The sequence below is a fragment of the Pseudophryne corroboree genome, chromosome 1, assembly GCF_028390025.1.
Source record: "Pseudophryne corroboree isolate aPseCor3 chromosome 1, aPseCor3.hap2, whole genome shotgun sequence".
NCBI lineage: Eukaryota > Metazoa > Chordata > Amphibia > Anura > Myobatrachidae > Pseudophryne > Pseudophryne corroboree.
In genome coordinates, this window is record NC_086444.1 from 767,606,185 (window position 1) to 767,628,230 (window position 22,046).

At 39.0% G+C, this 22,046-nt stretch overlaps 1 protein-coding gene across 1 annotated transcript in view; it reads left to right on the forward strand.

The window, feature by feature from the left end:
* Positions 1-2,705: 2,705 nt before the first annotated feature.
* LOC135049749 (melanopsin-B-like) overlaps positions 2,706-22,046 on the forward strand; it is a 171,295-nt gene continuing 151,954 nt past the window's right edge. The window contains exons 1-5 of the mRNA XM_063955664.1: positions 2,706-2,711; positions 4,037-4,176; positions 4,709-4,842; positions 9,126-9,329; positions 12,975-13,146. Coding sequence (XP_063811734.1) covers positions 2,706-2,711; positions 4,037-4,176; positions 4,709-4,842; positions 9,126-9,329; positions 12,975-13,146 — 656 coding nt within the window. The remainder of the gene's footprint in view (positions 2,712-4,036; positions 4,177-4,708; positions 4,843-9,125; positions 9,330-12,974; positions 13,147-22,046) is intronic.

Below are 22,046 nucleotides of genomic sequence, written 5' to 3' on the forward strand. Positions count from 1 at the left end.
TAAAGTTTATAATAGTTTTCTTTAGTGTGGACAGAGATGGAGCTTCTAGCAATTTTCGATCTAATTGTAAACCATTCCTTAGGGGAGAGACTTTCACCAACATCCTTTTCCCAGGCCAGCTCATGCACCTCCTTCTGAGGTTATGAGAAAGTAGCAGTTGATAGAAACAAAGGCCTTTGGCTGTCTTGGAATGCCTACAGAGAATTTCAAATGGAGAGAAATTTGTTAAAATTGAATTGTTCAATAGAGAATTGTGGAAATACTGTGTCTGCAGTTATTGATAAAAAAAAAAAAGCTTTGTGCAGGAGGGAGTTTTTTGATTGTAGACTGCTAAATTCAGGAAAATACAAAGTGGCACAATATCTAGAGGAAAGAGAATATAATGATGAGTCAAGTACAGTAGTTCAATATATGATATTGGAGCCCTGGAACAAAAGCAGGTTTATTTCACAGAGGGGAAAGCAGTGGGTGGAATGAACGTAAGAGATAAAGAATAGAAAACAGATTCCAGTTGGTCACTGTAAAATTATTTTTCGGTAGCAATGATATATGTGCAGGTAAGTTTTGTGATGAGTACCAGAGAAGACTAGTGCTTTTGACATTGTAGACTACCCTCTCCTCCTGCAAATCCTTCTCTCCCTTGATCTGCTTGACACCCTCTCCTGGCTATCCTCCTACCTCTCTGTCCATATTTTCTCTCTGTCTCCTCTCATGACTCATCTTACCCCCAATCAGGGACGTGCGGGGAGCTAAATGGCTCATGAGGCACTGGTTAACCCCAGAGCCAGATTTACATGCAATATATGAGCCAAAGGTACATCTGGGCATTATACACAGGTGCAGCATTATAAACTCCTGGAAATCTGGTGAGTTTTGATTAGAGATGTGTGGAAAGGATAGTAGGATACACAGGTGAGGCACTGCCTCACCTGCCATAGACTTTTTACTCCAGAGTTTGGGCTATAAAAATTATTAGAATAATGCAAAGAAGATATTTCAAACAAATTATCAGTATTTTTCATATATTTTATTAAGTCAAAACTCTGGTTTAAAGGTAAGTATGACTGGAAAGGCTCTGCCTCACCCCACCGCACGTCACTGCCCCCAATAGAAAGTGCCCCCTAAGGTTCTGTTTTTGGACCTCCTCTATTCTCCATATATAAACCCTTTTTAGGTGAGCTCCTTATCTCTTTTGATTAATCTCTATGCTGATGATACTCAGTTGTACCTTTCCTCCACTGACCTCTCTCCTCACTTGTATCTCCAACTATCTCTCTGCTATCTATTCTTACATGTCCAAGTGCTTTCTAAAACGTAACATGCCTAAGACTGAGCTGATCATCTTCCAACCAACCTACATAACCTCACCTCCAATAATTTAATTATCTATTAATGCCACAACTATCTCCTCTAGCCCCAAATGTGCTGTCTTGGAGTTATCCTTGACTCCTCTCTCTCCTTCAAACCACACAGTCCTGCCATTTCCATCTCAAAATATTTCCTGGATCAGACCCTTTCTTACCTGGATGCTACTAAGACCCACATCCACTCACTGATCATCTCCAGAGAGGATTACTGTATCCCCTATCTGGCCTCCCAGATTACCAAATCTCTCTCACCTCCAATCTGTCCTCAATGCTGCTGTTCACCTCATCTTCATTTCTAAACAAACTACATCTGCCTCCCTCTCTTACAAGTCCTACGCTGGCTTCCCTTACATTTCAGAATCCAATTCAATCTTTTCATACACACTTAGAATCCCTCACCCATTCCTCTTCCATTTACATCTCTGTCCTTATCTCCCTTTACACTCCCGCCCACCCTCTCCTGCCTACTCATTACTTCCTCCCACTCCTGCCTCCAAGATTTTGCATGCACTGCTTCCTAGCTCTGGTATTCTCTACCTCTCCCTATAAGACTCTTCACATATCTGCAAGACCCACTTCTTCATCAAACTCAGCCATCGCTCATCCTAACAGTCTGTTTCATCTCACCAATGTCTGCCCCTCACCTTCAGAATGTAAGCTTTCACGAGCAGTACCCTCCCCCTTCATGTGGTTTTATATCTTCTACTAGCATCTACTCCATAATTCCTACAATGGCGCCTAACCATTGGTTTCTGCTACCCTGACACTTATTTCAGTGTTATGACTCCTGATGCAAAAAATGTTTATGTACCATGTACTTGTCCTGCATTGTCTTGTACTGTAAGTCATTGTTTTCTTATTTTGCTCAATTGTTTATGTAATTTATTAGGCAATGCAGAACCCTTGTGGTGCCAAAGATAATAATAATAATAATAATAATAATAATAATGGCATTCTCATACAAACTCATGCACCTAAGGCTTTTTGCACCCTATCACATTTACCCCCTAGTCTCCATTCTCAAGCAACATTTTCACGAGCTAGCCCAGGTGTACAGATAGGTGGAAAAATCTCAACACACACTGTGCCAAAGTATAACCCCCACATCAAAGTCCAACTGCTTAAACATTAGGTACCACCTACATTATTAAATGTTCCGTTTTCCTTATGAAATACTCCTCAGTTTAGCTTCATTTATGGCTTTCAGTAATTATAATAGTGTAAGAGTGTATAGTACAAGAATGTGAGGATATCAAGACTATTTTTAACACTTTTTGTTTATGAAGCTTTTTATTATATTGCTCTGACCACAAATGTTCTTCTTCACCAAAGTGCAACATGGAGGTACAAAATGGGTCATAGTAAAGCATAAGATGAGATGCACAGACCACCAAATTGCAAATTTTAAGTTATTTTGTGGAGTAAAAATTACCCCTCCCATAGGCAAACGCAGGGGCGGGTTTCCGGTTGCCTGGAAATCCCCCTCACTAGCTCAAACATGACCATTATAGCAATTGTATATAATACAATTTTACTAGAGCTGCATGTTTTAAAAAATCTCCTCAGTATTACATATAAAATAATTTATATTCTTTGGATCTTTTAAAATGTGTCAGCCAGTGTGCACCAACTAGGACATCTGTAAACATGCACTGTTAGGGGTGCTCTGCAATAGACCATCTGTAGGGTTAATTATTATTACTGTAATGTGTACATATATGTCCAGGGCAGGTTCTAGGTTCTTCTGCCATTCCTCCAGCCTTGCTCCAATGCTCTGGATTGGTACACATATCTGGTATAAAGCATTCAGCTCAGGCAGGATGTCCTTACTGCCACATCTGCTGGCTTAATGTGATCGCTGGCCGTGTATATGTGGGAATTATGACATACAGTACATTCCACCTTGTATGATTTATGTTATAGCTACTTCATGCTAATTATGTGCTCTTTATGGACTGGCCACAAGGCCATCAAGCAGTTGGAAACCCCCGTCTAGACATTCTGCGTTTGCCACTGCCTCCAGATAGTTATGTTCAACAATAAAAATGTACAAACTCCACCCATTTCTATAATCATTCTTTTAAAAAAAGAAACTTGTTTTTCCACTGCTCAACAAAAATAAAAACACCATCATGGGCCGGATGCAATGCTGCTTGAGTTCGGTGGCCATGTGGGATTCCGGACGAACTCTGGTTTTTTTTAAAGGGGTAATCACTTACAAGGCATAGTTTTGCCTTGTAAGTGATTGCCCTTTAAGAAAAAAAGTCAGCGTTTAGCCGGAATCCCGCATGTCCACTGTACTCAGGCATCCCGCACGGCCGCCGAACTTGGGCAGCATTACATCTGACCCTATATTTGGAAAGAATGCCCTCACTTTGCCTAAGTCTAAGAACCACCACTGCAAATTTCTACTCTTCTTTAAAGCCTTCTATATTGTACCAGAAGAAATATGCCCTTTAATGGCACTCTAGGTACACATGCTCAGAATAGGATGCAAAGTTCAAACAACTCTGAATTCCTGCTGTATTTTCCAATTGTGACCACAACTGCAGCATCAAGAAAAACCCTAAAACCTTTATCAGCTACTGGCTGACACAATTGTGTATCAACAACAGGAGTTCACCTCTGTGATGCAAGCCCTTTACAGTTCTATTGTCTTTCTTTTCCAGGCAGTGGAGTTCGGAACACGCAAAAATCTGTTACTGCCGGACGTTCCAAACCCAGTTCTCTACACAGTTGGAAGCTGTATTCTTATTATTGGTTCAGTTGGTGTTGTTGGAAATGTGTTAGTTCTCTATGCATTTTACAGGTATAGTACAGTATCACAGATGCTATAAAGAGATTATACGAGACAAATCGATTATTACATAAACATTGTCTAAAAATTACAAATTTGATTTATAAAGTTAGTATATTGAATAATGAACTTGTTTTTGAAGTGGTTAATAAAATAAGAAAAGGTAATTGAACAAAGGTTTGACACCCTTATTATACTGTTATACTATTCATAGTTTCTATATCAAAGGCATTGCCATAAATGTTTTACTGTAGAAACAGTAACCAATTAAATCTTAGCTATTATTTAGTGCAAATTAGAATGCAAATAAATATCTGATTGGCTATCATGGATAACCATGTTATTAAATAAGCCATTTGACACATTTTTAAATAAGTGCCTTCTTGCATACCATTAGTTAAGCTTTATGTACAGTTGATGTTCACTGTAAAAACAGTATTTCAAGTTCAACATTTATTATATGTTTGCAAATGTTTTAATGTTTTGTCATATTTGTTACTTTGAGCTTATAAATATTTAAAGTATGTTTTATATTTTCATTCAGTAACAAGAAACTGAGAACAGCACCCAATTACTTCATAATAAATTTAGCAGTAAGTGATCTACTCATGTCCGCTACCCAGGCACCAGTTTGTTTTTTGAACAGCTTCAACAGGCAGTGGATCCTTGGAGGAATAGGTATGGGAATTGCATGAACATATTAATAATTCTTCATTCGTTTTTAAACATGTTTAAGTTCAAATATAAATGAATAAGTAGAAGTTATGGGCTTCTTTCCTCACACTTTTTAATGAAGGAGCTAAAAGAAAGGCCCAGGTACACATTTTTCCCTATGCGCTCACTATCCCTAATTAGAGGTATACATCCGTTCAGCTGCCATCCACTTTTTTACACTTCACTGCTCATGTTGGTGGCTTTGGAGAATACTTAAAGTGCAGGTACCGTGTTATTATTATATTTCCTGATGCATGGCAGGAATCTTCTCATGGGTTCTCTACTTATCTTCAAGTCGAGTTAAAGTTATTTTGTGGAGAATAAATGGTTGCCCTTAAGCATATACTTACAAATGATTTACCTTTATTCTGTTACTGTAATGCCACCTCTTACCAACCATCTTCTGACGTCAGTCCTTTCTTCTTTGGCAGCTTCTTGGATTGCTGTTGGCACTCGAGCCAGCTGTCTACGCCAAAAAGCTGCTTCTGAATGTGACGTCACAAAGATGGTGGAGTACCGGTTCAGGTAGAACAAGATTAAAATATATGCTAGCTTTGTAAAAAAATAAATGTATACATATATTACAATAAATATTTTTATACAATGTAAGTGTTGGCAAACCTTAGTTTATTATACACAGCTACAAACATTACAAAACACTAAGGCAGTATAATATATATGGTGGTTGTTATTCGAAGTAGAGGAGTCAAACATAATTTTTGGAGCCAATGAAAATATATACTGTACCTATCTAGATCCATACGTTTGAACAAAACAGTGTCAATTTTGAATGTACAGCAGGGGTGATGGGTGTAGGATTGTAAAAGGACAGTTTGGAGGTGCAACTTTATTGCTATTGTAATATGGAAGAAAGTACAAAATAAAAATGTACATTATTCTAGTAGCCATGCAATGAGAGAAGATAAAACTTGTGTTGTAAAAATGAAAGTAGGTAATACATTATTAAATACAACACTACATAAATGGGCATGGGTTGCTTAGTAAAGTTCAGTAAACTGTGAAGATGCATGGTCATAGCAGCTGCTGAGAAAATGGTTCAATCGCATGCTAACATAGTTTTCCTAATTTATCTGACTTGGTAATAAATTATTTAAGTATAGACAAAAAATTGAGATATAAATGTATTTTTCTTTCCTTTTCTTTTTTTTTGGATTACCTTTGCCAAATATTTACTTAAACAGAGTTTATCAAGTAGCTCATACTTAATTTACCTATGTAATCCATTGATGAGAACATGGACTCGTTAATAAAGGATATTATGAAACAGGAACATAAATACATTGGCCCTCATTCCGAGTTGATCGGTCGCAAGGCGAATTTAGCAGAGTTACACACGCTAAGCCGCCGCCTACTGGGAGTGAATCTTAGCTTCTTAAAATTGCGACCGATGTATTCGCAATATTGCGATTACTAACTACTTAGCAGTTTCAGAGTAGCTTCAGACTTACTCTGCCTGTGCGATCAGTTCAGTGCTTGTCGTTCCTGGTTGACGTCACAAACACACCCAGCGTTCGCCCAGGCACTCCCACCGTTTCTCCGGCCACTCCTGCGTTTTTTCCGGAAACGGTAGCGTTTTCAGCCACACGCCCCTGAAACGCCGTGTTTCCGCCCAGTAACACCCATTTCCTGTCAATCACATTACGATCGCCGGAGCGATGAAAAAGCCGTGAGTAAAATTACTTTCTACATAGCAAAGTTACTTGGCGCAGTCGCAGTGCGAACATTGCGCATGCGTACTAAGCGGATTTTCATTGCGATGCGATGAAAAATACCGAGCGAACAACTCGGAATGAGGGCCATTGTTCGTGTTAAGCCGACATTGCCATATAGCTTTGTTTAAATCGGGGGTGGGGAACCTTTGGCCCTCCAGTTGTTTGTGAACTACACATACCAGTACCAGCATCCCCTGCTACAATTTTACTATTTTGCCGTGCTAAAACTGTTGCAGGGCAAGCTGGGATGTGTAGTTGAACAACAGCTGGAGAGCCAAAGGTTCCCCATCCCTGGTTTAAATAGAAAAATATTACCTTCTTACTCGACTCCATTACACAGCTGAACTCCTCCAATATCTTTAGGACAATGTACTAATGAGATAAGATACAGATGAAAGCAGTAATTTCACTTAGTATGACCTCATTGGTCCTGCAGCTGCGTATGAATCCACTCATGCACAGTACTGTTCTGAAACACTTACAGTATATGTATTCATTTCAAATAGTGACATTACTGTACTTGCTAATTAGGAAGCTGACAGAAGAATACATGGAAATATGATTGTATGTGTTTAGTCGTTAAATATCAAATTCAAATTCCTGGACTGGCACTTAATTACTCTTCTGTTTTATTATAAAGTATTCTAAGCTTTTGTTTACTGTGCAGTGACAGAGTGCTGGATTGTGTCAGTACAAACATTGCATTTCATTTATGTGAATTGTCTAGGCATTTTGGATGTTTGTTGCATCAAAAGCAGAAAGTCTTTAGATTTCAAAATAATATAGCCAGGCTGTTAAAGTTAATAGAACACTTTTGTCTCAATGATAGACTAGTATGTGGTCCCCTTTGAAACTGTAAATATAACAGGCATGGTAAAGGCTAACCATAGCATATACAATTTGTTCTCACACTTCTTTCTGGGTTTGGGTTTACTTCTTTCCAAACTAGTGCCACAGCCCTACCATTAAGCAAAATATTATGGTAGCTACTGAAAGCCCTGTCCTGAACCTTGGATCACATTTACCTTTATTATCAGGTTGCACATAAAAACGCTTTAAGGTTTCCCAGGACCCTCAGTGGTATTCTTCTGTCTCTCATATGCCTCTGGTACTCTTCCATCCACTTCTGGTTTCTCATACTTTCCTTTCTCACATTTTTGCATCATTTCACTTTAATATATCCTCCCACCATAACAACCTAATTTTATTTACTGTACGCCTCAGCTACCACACCAGATATCTACATGTCTACACTGCGCCTTTGCAGTACTTTTGATTTACAAGTCACACTTAAGACCAAAATAAATCCCAGATTTCAAAAAGTGCGCATGTAAAGCATGGAAAATCAAAAGTTGAGACTGAAAAAAGTCTCTAACAGTATTCTAACAGCTGACTCTGAATAACGTTCAATATTACTAGGATATTATCCTTTACAATATTGCTTCTATATTCACCCATCACCATGGGCCCCCAGCATTCATCACCTTAGAAGTACCAAACCACACCGAACTGGATATCAAAACCTAAGGCTTCCACAGTGAGTTCTCTCAGTTCTCCCCAGTAACAAATGACTAAGCCACTACCTTTTCTAGTACTACCAGGTAAAGGATACTGTATGTTTATAGCCACGTCACAACAGATCACAAAATGATCATGGTGCTCCATAATGATCTAATCATAATCATACTGTTATAAGATAGCATAATCATGCAGAAAGGATAACAGACTGTTTTAATTGCTGTGATTATTACCAGTAGCACATGTCAAACCATCACTAGACCAGTTTTATATCAGTGAAGCCTTTGCTCTATTTCTATCAAACTTGCACTGCCATCTTCCTATTGCCTTGGGCAGAACTGTGGAAGTCAACCGTCAGAACATTGAGTGAATGTAAAAATCACTCCTAATGTGAAATACATGAAACAAAAAAAACAAAAAAAAGGATGATGACTAAATATTTCATACTCTAGCATTTCCCTTACCAATTATTTTGGGTCTGAACAGAATTTTAGCCTCTATTTTATCCATGGATCTACTTTTTCTCTACATCTGTTTTCACTTGATGATTCATTTTAGAATTAAATAATCAGTAAAACAGTTTTGTTTGTCTATAAAACAAATTAAATTTAAATTAAAGACTATTGTCAAGGGTTGACAAACTTGGGGAGGACCCAGCTAACTGCAAAACTGCTTTCAGAAAGCCATTTTGTCATGTTATTGATCAGGGCTTTAAATGAATACAGTATATCCCCTATAACTGCATTGCGTTCCTGAACTTCTCTCTCTTGAGTAGACCGCTTGGGCTATAAACCTCTACTGGTTTGTAGGAACATGCCTGACTCCCACATTTCCAAATTATTGCATCTAACTCAAATGTGATTTCAGTGTGTTGTGTAATAGTAAGTTGTGTTTTATAATGTATTGTGTCATATTTGGAAGACTGCAAAGACATATGGTGTACATTTTAAACCACACAAGATATATTTGATCTTTGTATTATTCTTTATTTTCTAGGATGTAATATCTATGCATTTTGTGGGGCTTTGTTTGGAATAACCTCTATGATGACTTTACTGGCCATTGCTGTTGACCGGTACCTAGTTATCACAAAACCATTGCAGTCGATCCGGTGGTCATCCAAAAAACGGACAATACAAGTAATTGTTCTTGTCTGGTCCTATTCATTAATGTGGAGCATGGCGCCATTACTTGGCTGGAGTAAGTTGAATAATTTTTTATCATTTTTTTTAACAACATTAAAAAAATATGCATGACTGTTAAGGGGGCACAGGGATTTAAGATTGTGTGACATTACTGATTTATAGAAGGCGTTGGGTATGGGTGAGTGGTGGCCAGGATCCTGGTGGTAGGCATACAGACGTGGGGATCTTGGTCGCCAGAATGCCGGCACGGGCTTCATTGCATTTGCCATGCTGCGCTCGCCACAGGTTCTATTTCCACTCTATGGGTGTCGTGGACACCCACAAGTGGGAATAGTCCTCGACCCCTGCCGGCATTCTGGCGGCCGGGATCCCTGCATCGTATGCCGACCACCAGGACCGCCGGTCACCCATACCAAACGCGTTCGAGAAGCCTGTCAGTCAGCAATTACTAATACCACCTTTGACAGACACAAATCACAGCTTCCAAACAGTACATCCCGTCCGCCGGGATGGTGACTACAACCCCTTTTTATATTACAGATTCACTCTTTTATTTATTTAGTTTTTTCAAGCTTTTAAATCCAAACAGTAACTGCATATTACAATGTTTCCATTTCTACCCTACAGAGGTTGTGTTAACTAATTTGTCGCCAAAATTTGATTCAATTGACAATATGTACTGTGTGTCTGTAAAATGGCAACAGGGAGTGGCAATGCATGCTATTTGTAAATGCAGCTAAAACAAACACACCCAAGTAATAACATGATACTATTGGGCCTATTCATCATTGGAGGCCGTACGATCTCTGCTGATTAAGTATACAACTCTTCGCATGTTGCAGCGTGGGATACTTATCACTGAAGCAATTCATCATTGCTCCAGTACGGGGACTGCTGCTCTAAAAAGCAGCTGTCCCCAGAATCAGTAACACTCCTTCAGAAACAGCGTTACATAGCCATCCCCATTGCCGGCTCTTGTTAATGTGTGACCTGAGCTGCTTGTCAGACAGTGAGTAGGCGGCGGAGGGATCCACGCTGATCTCTCTGCACATCCCTTGAATTCTTTACTATAGGAAGGAGTTGGGCTTTGAAAACCAGTGTCATCTGAAGATGGCATTTGTTCTTGCAGGCAAACTCTGAAATCTTTAGGTTTTGGGAATTTGCTGAATATAAGAGTAATGTACTGTAGACCTAATATTCTGAACCTGATATTATGAATCTCTGCATGCACTGTATACTGTATGTGTGCTTTTATGTGGTCACAGAAATCTTCAGTCCCTTCTTTGTTATTAAGTAAGGGATATATAGTAAAGTACATAGGGGCCTATTCATCACCACTTAAATGGCTCATTACACATGTGGAAACACTATTTTCTGCATATTTTATGTAAAGGGCCATCATTAGGGGTCTGATAGGACTTATCAGACCCCTAATGATGGCCCTTTACATAAAATATGCAGAAAATAGTGTTTCCACATGTGTAATGAGCCATTTAAGTGGTGATGAATAGGCCCCTATGTACTTTACTATATATCCCTTACTTAATAACAAAGAAGGGACTGAAGATTTCTGTGACCACATAAAAGCACACATACAGTATACAGTGCATGTAGAGATTCATAATATCAGGTTCAGAATATTAGGTCTACGGTACATTACTCATGTTGACCTATACAAAGTCAACATGGTTCTGTCCATCTTGAAAATTCCCAGGTGTTGACATTTATGATGTCAACATTTTATCATGTTAACATCATAACTGTCAACATTCTGATGTCATCATTATGAATGTCACCATTGTCATTGTCTACATACAGTACTGACCACAAACCACAGGTTCATTTTTTTTTCTAAATGCCAGAGAAATATAAGGTGTCTTCCATTAGATGTAATCATTTATGATAGAGAGAACATTATTCTGTATAATGTTCACATTTTCCTAATGAGCTCTGAAAGTGATATCATCAGAAAATAACCAGTTATTAGTGACAACATCAGAAGTCAATGTATGTATTGGACCTCATTTACCATTCAACATATACAAAAACATTTTTGCCTACTGTATAATACTTTTTTCTTTACTGCAGATGTGCACTGAAAATGCATTTGCATTCCTCTAATTATTTTGCATCCTATAATCTTGTACTCCATTACATCTGGAGAGGAGGGATGGATAAGCATAGAGAGGCAAGTGTAAAGTGAGGGCATGCTAAAGTAATTGCGATGTAATTATACTTAAACACATCCACAGATTCAACATATGGGAAGTAAATCTATTGTGGGTTCTGGGGGGCCGGGAAATCACTTCATTGCCTATAAAAAAAAAAATTGTAATTTCAATATGTACTTCTGCAAGAAAGACATTGTCATTGGATTTTTAAAACTGTAAATAAGGGATTGAAAATGTGACTATCAAATTTATTTATACCTGTCCAGACACTTTTCTCTCCTTTGTAAAGGACATGTAATTCCATTAGCATCAGGACCGTAGCCAGAACATTGTGGGCCCTACAGCAACATTTTGAAGGGGCACCTGTCCCAATGCTTCTAGAGAGACACCTCACTGCAGCAATTAATTTTATTCTCCATAATAGTGCCCTAGTTCATTTTCTGAAGCATAGTAGTGCCCTAGTTAATGCTATGCCCTATAGTAGTGCCCAAGTTTATTCTATGAACCACAGAAGTGCCCAAGTTCATGTTATGTCACATTGGGCCTAATTCATACCTGATCGCTCGCTAGCAGTTTTTTGCAGCACTGCGATCAGATAGTCGCCGCCTACAGGAGAGTGTATTTTAGCAGTGCAAGTGTGCAAACGCATGTGCAGCAGAGCAGTACAAAAAGATCTTTTGAAGTTTCTGAGTAGCCCAGGACTTAGCCACTGAGATCACTTCAGCCAGTCCGGGACCGGAATTGACATCAGACACCCGCCCTGCAAACGCTTGGACACGCCTGCGTTTTTCTAACCACTCCCAGAAAACGGTCAGTTGACACCCATAAATGCCTTCTTTCTGTCAATCTTCTTGCGATCAGCTGTGCGAACGGATTCTTCGTAAAACTCATCGCACAGCAATGATCCGCTTTGTACCCGAGCGACGCACCTGCGCATTGCGGTGCATACACATGCGCAGTTCTGACCTGATCGCAGTTCTGAAAAAACTCTAGCGAGTGATCAGGTCTGAATTAGGCCCATTGTCGGGCCGTTAGTACATACAAGTGTATGCCTGATGCACATACTAGTGTTTTCAAATTGGAGGCATCCTGTGTTGAGATAATCCCACTCTGCATATACAGAAAGTATAATTTTACAGTATGCACATGTCTTTGCATCCAACTCTAAATGAGGTCCATTACTTACATTAGCGTATACATACAGTATATTGGGGTAAATGTATGAAGCAATGATAAGAGAGGAGAAGTGAGCCAGTGAAGAAGCTGCCCATGACAACCAATCAGCTGCTCTGTATAATGTTATAGTATGCAAATTATAAATGTTACTTTAATGCTGATTGGTTGACATGGGCAACTTCTCCACTGGCTCACTTCTCCTCTTATCACTGCTTCATACATTTACCCCATTATGTCAGTTGTGTGTTGTAAGATAATAATTCACATTTTAACACAATTAGCAAAATTTGGGACAACTGATTCTCAGTATGTTATGGACATTATATTGACATGTATTAAATCCTTTTTTTCAGGTTCTTATGTACCTGAAGGTTTAATGATATCATGTACATGGGATTACGTAACAGCTACAACTTCAAACAAAAGTTACACCATGATGTTGTGCTGCTGTGTGTTCTTCATCCCGCTTCTTGTGATATCACACTGTTATTTATTCATGTTTCTGGCGATTAGAAGCACTACCAGGTAAGAGATCAGTCATGTTGTAGGAAATAATCTTCTTGTTGTCAACTGACCACATGTACATGGTCTTCCTGTGCAGTGATGGGCCAGTCAGTGACTAATGTGCAATGATATTTGTGTTTCATTTGTTTTATTATACAGCAAGAGCCTTTTTATAACAGAGTATTCCTTGTCATAGCTAGCATATAGATAGTACATAAAATTGTAATAGCTAGTATAGTATATAGATAGGACATAACATTGTCATAGCTAGTATAGTATATATAGTACATAACATTGTCATAGCTAGTATAGTATATAGACAGTACATAACATTATCATAGCTAGTATAGTATATAGATAGTACATAACATTGTCATAGCTAGTATAGTATATGTTGTACATAACATTGTCATAGCTAGCATATAGATAGTACAGAACATTGTCATAGCTAGTATAGTATATATAGCACATAACATTGTCATAGCTAGTATAGTATATAGATAGTACATAACTTTGTCATAGCTCGTAAAGTATATAAATAGTACATAACATTGTCATAGCTAGTATAGTATATAGATAGTACATAACATTGTCATAGCTAGTATAGTATATAGATAGTACATAACATTGTCATAGCTAGTATAGTATATAGACAGTATGTAACATTGTCATAGCTACTGTAGTATATAGATAGTACCTAACATTGTCATAGCTAGTATAGTATATAGATAGTACGTAACATTGTCTTAGCTAGTATAGTATCTAGATAGTACATAACATTATCATAGCTAGTATAGTATATAGATAGTACATAACATTATCATAGCTAGTATATAGGGTTACCACCTTATCTCTTTAATTCTGGACACATATTACTTACACAGGTTCTGTGGCTGATTAAAACCAGGTGAAATAGAGTCTTGAAGTCAGCCAGCCAGAGAACCTGTGTAATTAATATGTGTAAAGAATTAAAGGGATGAGATGGTAACTCTACTAGTATAGTATATAGATAGTACATAACATTGTCATAGCTAGTATAGTATATATAGTACATAACATTGTCAAAGCTAGTATAGTTTATAGATAGTACATAACATTGTCATAGCTAGTATAGTATATATAGTACATAACATTGTCATAGCTAGTATAGTATATAGATAGTACATAACATTGTCATAGCTAGTATAGTATATAGACAGTATGTAACATTGTCATAGCTACTGTAGTATATCGATAGGACATAACATTGTCATAGCTAGTATAGTATACAGGTTTAGTATCCCATATCCAAATATCCGAAATACGGAATATTCCGAAATACAGACTTTTTGAGTGAGAGTGAGATAGTGAAACTTTTGTTTTTTGATGGCTCAATGTACACAAACTTTGTTTAATACACACAGTTATTAAAAATATTGTATTAAATGACCTTCAGGCTGTGTGTATAAGGTGTATATGAAACATAAATTAATTGTGTGAATGTAGATACACTTTGTTTAATGCACAAAGTTATAAAAAATATTGGCTAAAATTACCTTCAGGCTGTGTGTATAAGGTGTATATGAAACATAAATGCATTCTGTGCTTAGACTTAGGTCCCATCGCCATGATATATCATTATGGTATGCAATTATTCCAAAATACGGAAAAATCCGATATCCAAAATACCTCTGGTCCCGAGCATTTTGGATAAGGGATACTCAACCTGTATATAGTACATAACATTGTTATAGCTCATATAGTATATAGATAGTACATAACATTGTCATAGCTAGTATAGTATATAGATAGGACATAACATTGTCATAGCTAGTATAGTATATATAGTACATAACATTGTCATAGCTAGTATAGTATATAGACAGTATGTAACATTGTCATAGCTACTGTAGTATATCGATAGGACATAACATTGTCATAGCTAGTATAGTATATATAGTACATAACATTGTTATAGCTCATATAGTATATAGATAGTACATAACATTGTCATAGCTAGTATAGTATATAGATAGGACATAACATTGTCATAGCTAGTATAGTATATATAGTACATAACATTGTTATAGCTAGTATAGTATATATAGTACATAACATTGTTATAGCTCATATAGTATATAGATAGTACATAACATTGTCATAGCTAGTATAGTATATATAGTACATAACATTGTCAAAGCTAGTATAGTATATAGATAGTACATAACATTGTCATAGCTAGTATAGTATATATAGTACATAACATTGTCATAGCTAGTATAGTATATATGGGCCCTCATTCCGAGTTGATCGGTCGCAAGGCGAATTTAGCAGAGTTACACACGCTAAGCCGCCGCCTACTGGGAGTGAATCTTAGCTTCTTAAAATTGCGACCGATGTATTCGCAATATTGCGATTACTAACTACTTAGCAGTTTCAGAGTAGCTTCAGACTTACTCTGCCTGTGCGATCAGTTCAGTGCTTGTCGTTCCTGGTTGACGTCACAAACACACCCAGCGTTCGCCCAGGCACTCCCACCGTTTCTCCGGCCACTCCTGCGTTTTTTCCGGAAACGGTAGCGTTTTCAGCCACACGCCCCTGAAACGCCGTGTTTCCGCCCAGTAACACCCATTTCCTGTCAATCACATTACGATCGCCGGAGCGATGAAAAAGCCGTGAGTAAAATTACTTTCTACATAGCAAAGTTACTTGGCGCAGTCGCAGTGCGAACATTGCGCATGCGTACTAAGCGAATTTTCATTGCGATGCGATGAAAAATACCGAGCGATCAACTCGGAATGAGGGCCATAGTACATAACATTGTTATAGCTAGTATAGTATATAGATAGTACATAACATTGTCATAGCTAGTATAGTATATATAGTACATAACATTTTCATAGCTAGTATAGTATATAGATAGTACATAACTTTGTCATAGCTCGTAAAGTATATAGATAGTACATAACATTGTCATAGCTAGTATAGTATATAGATAGTACATAACATTGTCATAGCTAGTATAGTATATATAGTACATAACATTGTCATAGCTAGTATAGTATATAGATAGTACATAACATTGTCATAGCTAGTATAGTATATATAGTACATAACATTTTCATAGCTAGTATAGTATATAGATAGTACATAACTTTGTCATAGCTCGTAAAGTATATAGATAGTACATAACATTGTCATAGCTAGTATAGTATATAGATAGTACATAACATTGTCATAGCTAGTATAGTATATATAGTACATAACATTGTCATAGCTCGTTGTTATGCACACCAGTGCCAGCAGGAATGTACTGGTGTCTGAACGGAGAGGGATGCAAAACAAATGAACTCACAGACAGACTGGGGAATTTGACATTACATACATAGAAGGTGATAGGGTAACAAAATAAACACAAAGTGAACAGAGAAGCCCAAAGGCTAAAAAACTGGGTGTCTCCCTAGTATTAGGAATGCTCAGATGGAAAGAAGCGAGATGTTGTGATTTAATACGTAGAGAACCCGAAATGCTGTTGCTAAGGGCAACAGCAAAACCCTAAAGGGTTACCAACGGGTGTGGCAGTAAACTCCTTGGTCAGAGATGGAATAATAGACACAAGGAGAGTCTCCACAATCCTAGTCCTTACTTGCAGTGCACTGGTTCAGCTTACTGCCACTAAACTGACACCTGAACACCTTGCACAGTGAGAAAGGATTTTGGCAGGCAAGTCTGAGAATACAGCCGCAAACTTGCTAGGTTCACAGAGTAGCAAAAGAACCCCAGCAGGTTAAACGACTGACTCCAGTCTTACTGCTAGGTCTGGATTGGCAGAGTGTAATACCAAATCCCAAGGCCTATTTGCAGTAAGCAACAAACAAATACAAAGTTTACACAGTACTAGCTAGCTTTCAGGAACGGACTAACCAACAAAGATTCAGCAGCATCTGCCTAACCTGAGAGGAGGGTTTATATAGCAGGTGCTGTCCACGCCCCACTCAGACCTCACAGACTGTGAGCACAAAAACCAGCACCGGATCCCCTGCCGTGCACAGAGCCTGTAACCACTGCACAGCAAAAGACCCGAACCGGAGTATCAGCTACACTCAGGTTACTCCGCTAGCACTTGTCTCCCGGTTGCCATGATGACGTGGCAGCACAGAGCAGGAGACCCTAACACTCGTATAGTATATAGATAGTACATAACATTGTCATAGCAAGTATAGTATATAGATAGTACATAACATTGTCATAGCTAGTATGGTATATAGATAGTACATAACATTGTCATAGCTAGTATAGTATATAGATAGTACATAACATTGTCATAGCTAGTATAGTATATAGACAGTATGTAACATTGTCATAGCTACCGTAGTATATAGATAGTACCTAACATTGTCATAGCTAGTATAGTATATAGATAGTACGTAACATTGTCTTAGCTAGTATAGTATCTAGATAGTACATAACATTATCATAGCTAGTATAGTATATAGATAGTACATAACAATATCATAGCTAGTATATAGGGTTACCACCTCATCTCTTTAATTCTGGACACATATTACTTACACAGGTTCTGTGGCTGATTAAAACCAGGTGAAATGGAGTCTTGAAGTCAGCCAGCCACAGAACCTGTGTAATTAATATGTGTCCAGAATTAAAGGGATGAGATGGTAACTCTACTAGTATAGTATACAGATAGTACGTAACATTGTCATAGCTAGTATAGTGTATAGATAGTACATAACATTGTCATTTCTAGTATAGTATATAGATAGAACGTAATATTGTCATAGCTTGTATAGTTAAGTATATATAGTACATAACATTGTCATAGCTAGTATAGTATATAGACAGTATGTAACATTGTCATAGCTACTGTAATATAAAAATAGTACGTAATTGTCTTAGCTAGTATAGTTTATAGATAGTACATAACATTGTCATAGCTAGTATAGTATATAGATAGTACGTAACATTGTAATTTCTAGTATAGTATATAGATAGTACGTAATATTGTCATAGCTTGTATAGTTAAGTATATAGATAGTACATAACATTGTCATATCTCGTATAGTATATAGATAGTACATAACATTGTCACAGCTAGTATATATAGATAGTAGTGATGTGCACCGGAAATTTTTCGGGTTTTGTGTTTTGGTTTTGGGTTCGGTTCCGCGGCCGTGTTTTGGGTTCGAACGCGTTTTGGCAAAACCTCACCGAATTTTTTTTGTCGGATTCGGGTGTGTTTTGGATTCGGGTGTTTTTTTCAAAAAACCCTAAAAAACAGCTTAAATCATAGAATTTGGGGGTCATTTTGATCCCATAGTATTATTAACCTCAATAACCATAATTTCCACTCATTTCCAGTCTATTCTGAACACCTCACACCTCACAATATTATTTTTAGTCCTAAAATTTGCACCGAGGTCGCTGGATGGCTAAGCTAAGCGACACAAGTGGCCGACACAAACACCTGGCCCATCTAGGAGTGGCACTGCAGTGTCAGGCAGGATGGCCCTTCAAAAAAATACTCCCCAAACAGCACATGACGCAAAGAAAAAAAGAGGCGCAATGAGGTAGCTGTGTGACTAAGCTCAGCGACCCAAGTGGCCGACACAAACACCTGGCCCATCTAGGAGTGGCACTGCAGTGTCAGACAGGATGGCCCTTCAAAAAAATACTCCCCAAACAGCACATGACGCAAAGAAAAAAAGAGGCGCAATGAGGTAGCTGTGTGACTAAGCTAAGCGACCCTAGTGGCCGACACAAACACCTGGCCCTTCTAGGAGTGTCACTGCAGTGTCACGCAGGATGGCCCTTCAAAAAAATACTCCCCAAACAGCACATGACGCAAAGAAAAAAAGAGGCACAATGAGGTAGCTGTGTGACTAAGCTAAGCGACCCTAGTGGCCGACACAAACACCTGGCCCTTCTAGGAGTGGCACTGCAGTGTCACGCAGGATGGCCCTTCAAAAAAATACTCCCCAAACAGCACATGATGCAAAGAAAAAAAGAGGCGCAATGAGGTAGCTGACGAGCTGTGTGACTAAGCTAAGCGACCCTAGTGGCCGACACAAACACCTGGCCCATCTAGGAGTGGCACTGCAGTGTCAGGCAGGATGGCCCTTCAAAAAAATACTCCCCAAACAGCACATGACGCAAAGAAAAAAAGAGGCGCAATGAGGTAGCTGTGTGACTAAGCTCAGCGACCCAAGTGGCCGACACAAACACCTGGCCCATCTAGGAGTGGCACTGCAGTGTCAGACAGGATGGCCCTTCAAAAAAATACTCCCCAAACAGCACATGACGCAAAGAAAAAAAGAGGCGCAATGAGGTAGCTGTGTGACTAAGCTAAGCGACCCTAGTGGCCGACACAAACACCTGGCCCTTCTAGGAGTGTCACTGCAGTGTCACGCAGGATGGCCCTTCAAAAAAATACTCCCCAAACAGCACATGACGCAAAGAAAAAAAGAGGCGCAATGAGGTAGCTGTGTGACTAAGCTAAGCGACCCTAGTGGCCGACACAAACACCTGGCCCTTCTAGGAGTGTCACTGCAGTGTCACGCAGGATGGCCCTTCAAAAAAATACTCCCCAAACAGCACATGATGCAAAGAAAAAAAGAGGCGCAATGAGGTAGCTGACGAGCTGTGTGACTAAGCTAAGCGACCCTAGTGGCCGACACAAACACCTGGCCCATCTAGGAGTGGCACTGCAGTGTCAGGCAGGATGGCCCTTCAAAAAAATACTCCCCAAACAGCACATGACGCAAAGAAAAAAAGAGGCGCAATGAGGTAGCTGTGTGACTAAGCTCAGCGACCCAAGTGGCCGACACAAACACCTGGCCCATCTAGGAGTGGCACTGCAGTGTCAGACAGGATGGCCCTTGAAAAAAATACTCCCCAAACAGCACATGACGCAAAGAAAAAAAGAGGCGCAATGAGGTAGCTGTGTGACTAAGCTAAGTGACCCTAGTGGCCGACACAAACACCTGGCCCATCTAGGAGTGGCACTGCAGTGTCACGCAGGATGGTCCTTCAAAAAAATACTCCCCAAACAGCACATGACGCAAAGAAAAAAAGAGGCGCAATGAGGTAGCTGTGTGACTAAGCTAAGCGACCCTAGTGGCCGACACAAACACCAGGCCCATCTAGGAGTGGCACTGCAGTGTCACGCAGGATGGCCCTTCAAAAAAATACTCCCCAAACAGCACATGACGCAAAGAAAAAAAGAGGCGCAATGAGGTAGCTGTGTGACTAAGCTAAGCGACCCTAGTGGCCGACACAAACACCTGGCCCATCTAGGAGTGGCACTGCAGTGTCACGCAGGATGGCCCTTCAAAAAAATACTCCCCAAACAGCACATGACGCAAAGAAAAATGAAAGAAAAAAGAGGTGCAAGATGGAATTGTCCTTGGGCCCTCCCACCCACCCTTATGTTGTATAAACAGGACATGCACACTTTAACGAACCCATCATTTCAGCGACAGGGTCTGCCACAAGACTGTGACTGAAATGACTGGTTGGTTTGGGCCCCCACCAAAAAAGAAGCAATCAATCTCTCCTTGCACAAACTGGCTCTACAGAGGCAAGATGTCCACCTCATCATCATCGTCCGATTCATCACCCCTTTCACTGTGTACATCCCCCTCCTCACAGATTATTAATTCGTCCCCACTGGAATCCACCATCTCAGGTCCCCGTGTACTTTCTGGAGGCAATTGCTGCTGGTGAATGTCTCCACGGAGGAATTGAATCTTATATATTATATATATTGAATTAAGTCTTTTCAATTTTCTAGCGAGAGGATGAGTGCTTCCATCCTCATGTGAAGCTGAACCACTAGCCATGAACATAGGCCAGGGCCTCAGCCGTTACTTGCCACTCCGTGTCGTAAATGGCATATTGGCAAGTTTACGCTTCTCCTCAGACGCTTTAATTATGATTTTTGGGTCATTTTACTGATCTTTTGTGTTTTGGATTTTACATGCTCTGTACTATGACATTGGGCATCGGCCTTGGCAGACGACGTTGATGGCATTTCATCGTCTCGGCCATGACTAGTGGCAGCAGCTTCAGCACGAGGTGGAAGTGGATCTTGAGCTTTCCCTATTTTTTTAACCTCCACATTTTTGTTCTCCATATTTTAATACGCACAACTAAAAGCCACCACAGGTATACAATGTAGATGGATGGATAGTATAGTATTATATTACTTATGGACGACGAGTGCACTGACGACACAGAGGTAGGTACAGCCGTGGCCTACCGTACTGCTATATATATATATAATATACTGTATAATAATAATAACGGACCTGGTGGACACTGTCAGCAGACTGCTAAACTAGTATGAAGAAAAAAAAAACCACCACAGGTATACAATGTAGATGGATGGATAGTATAGTATTATATTACTTATGGACGACGAGTGCACTGACGACACAGAGGTAGGTACAGCCGTGGCCTACCGTACTGCTATATATATATATATATATATATAATATACTGTATAATAATAATAACGGACCTGGTGGACACTGTCAGCAGACTGCTAAATTAGTATGTAGAAAAAAAAGCCACCACAGGTATACAATGTAGATGGATGGATACTATAGTATAGTATTATATTACTTATGGACGACGAGTGCACTGACGACACAGAGGTAGGTACAGCCGTGACCTACCGTACTGCTATATATATATATATATATATATATATAATATACTGTATAATAATAATAACGGACCTGGTGGACACTGTCAGCAGACTGCTAAACTAGTATGAAGAAAAAAAAAACCACCACAGGTATACAATGTAGATGGATGGATAGTATAGTATTATACAGGTTGAGTATCCCATATCCAAATATTCCGAAATACGGAATATTCTGAAATACGGACTTTTTTGAGTGAGAGTGAGATAGTGAAACCTT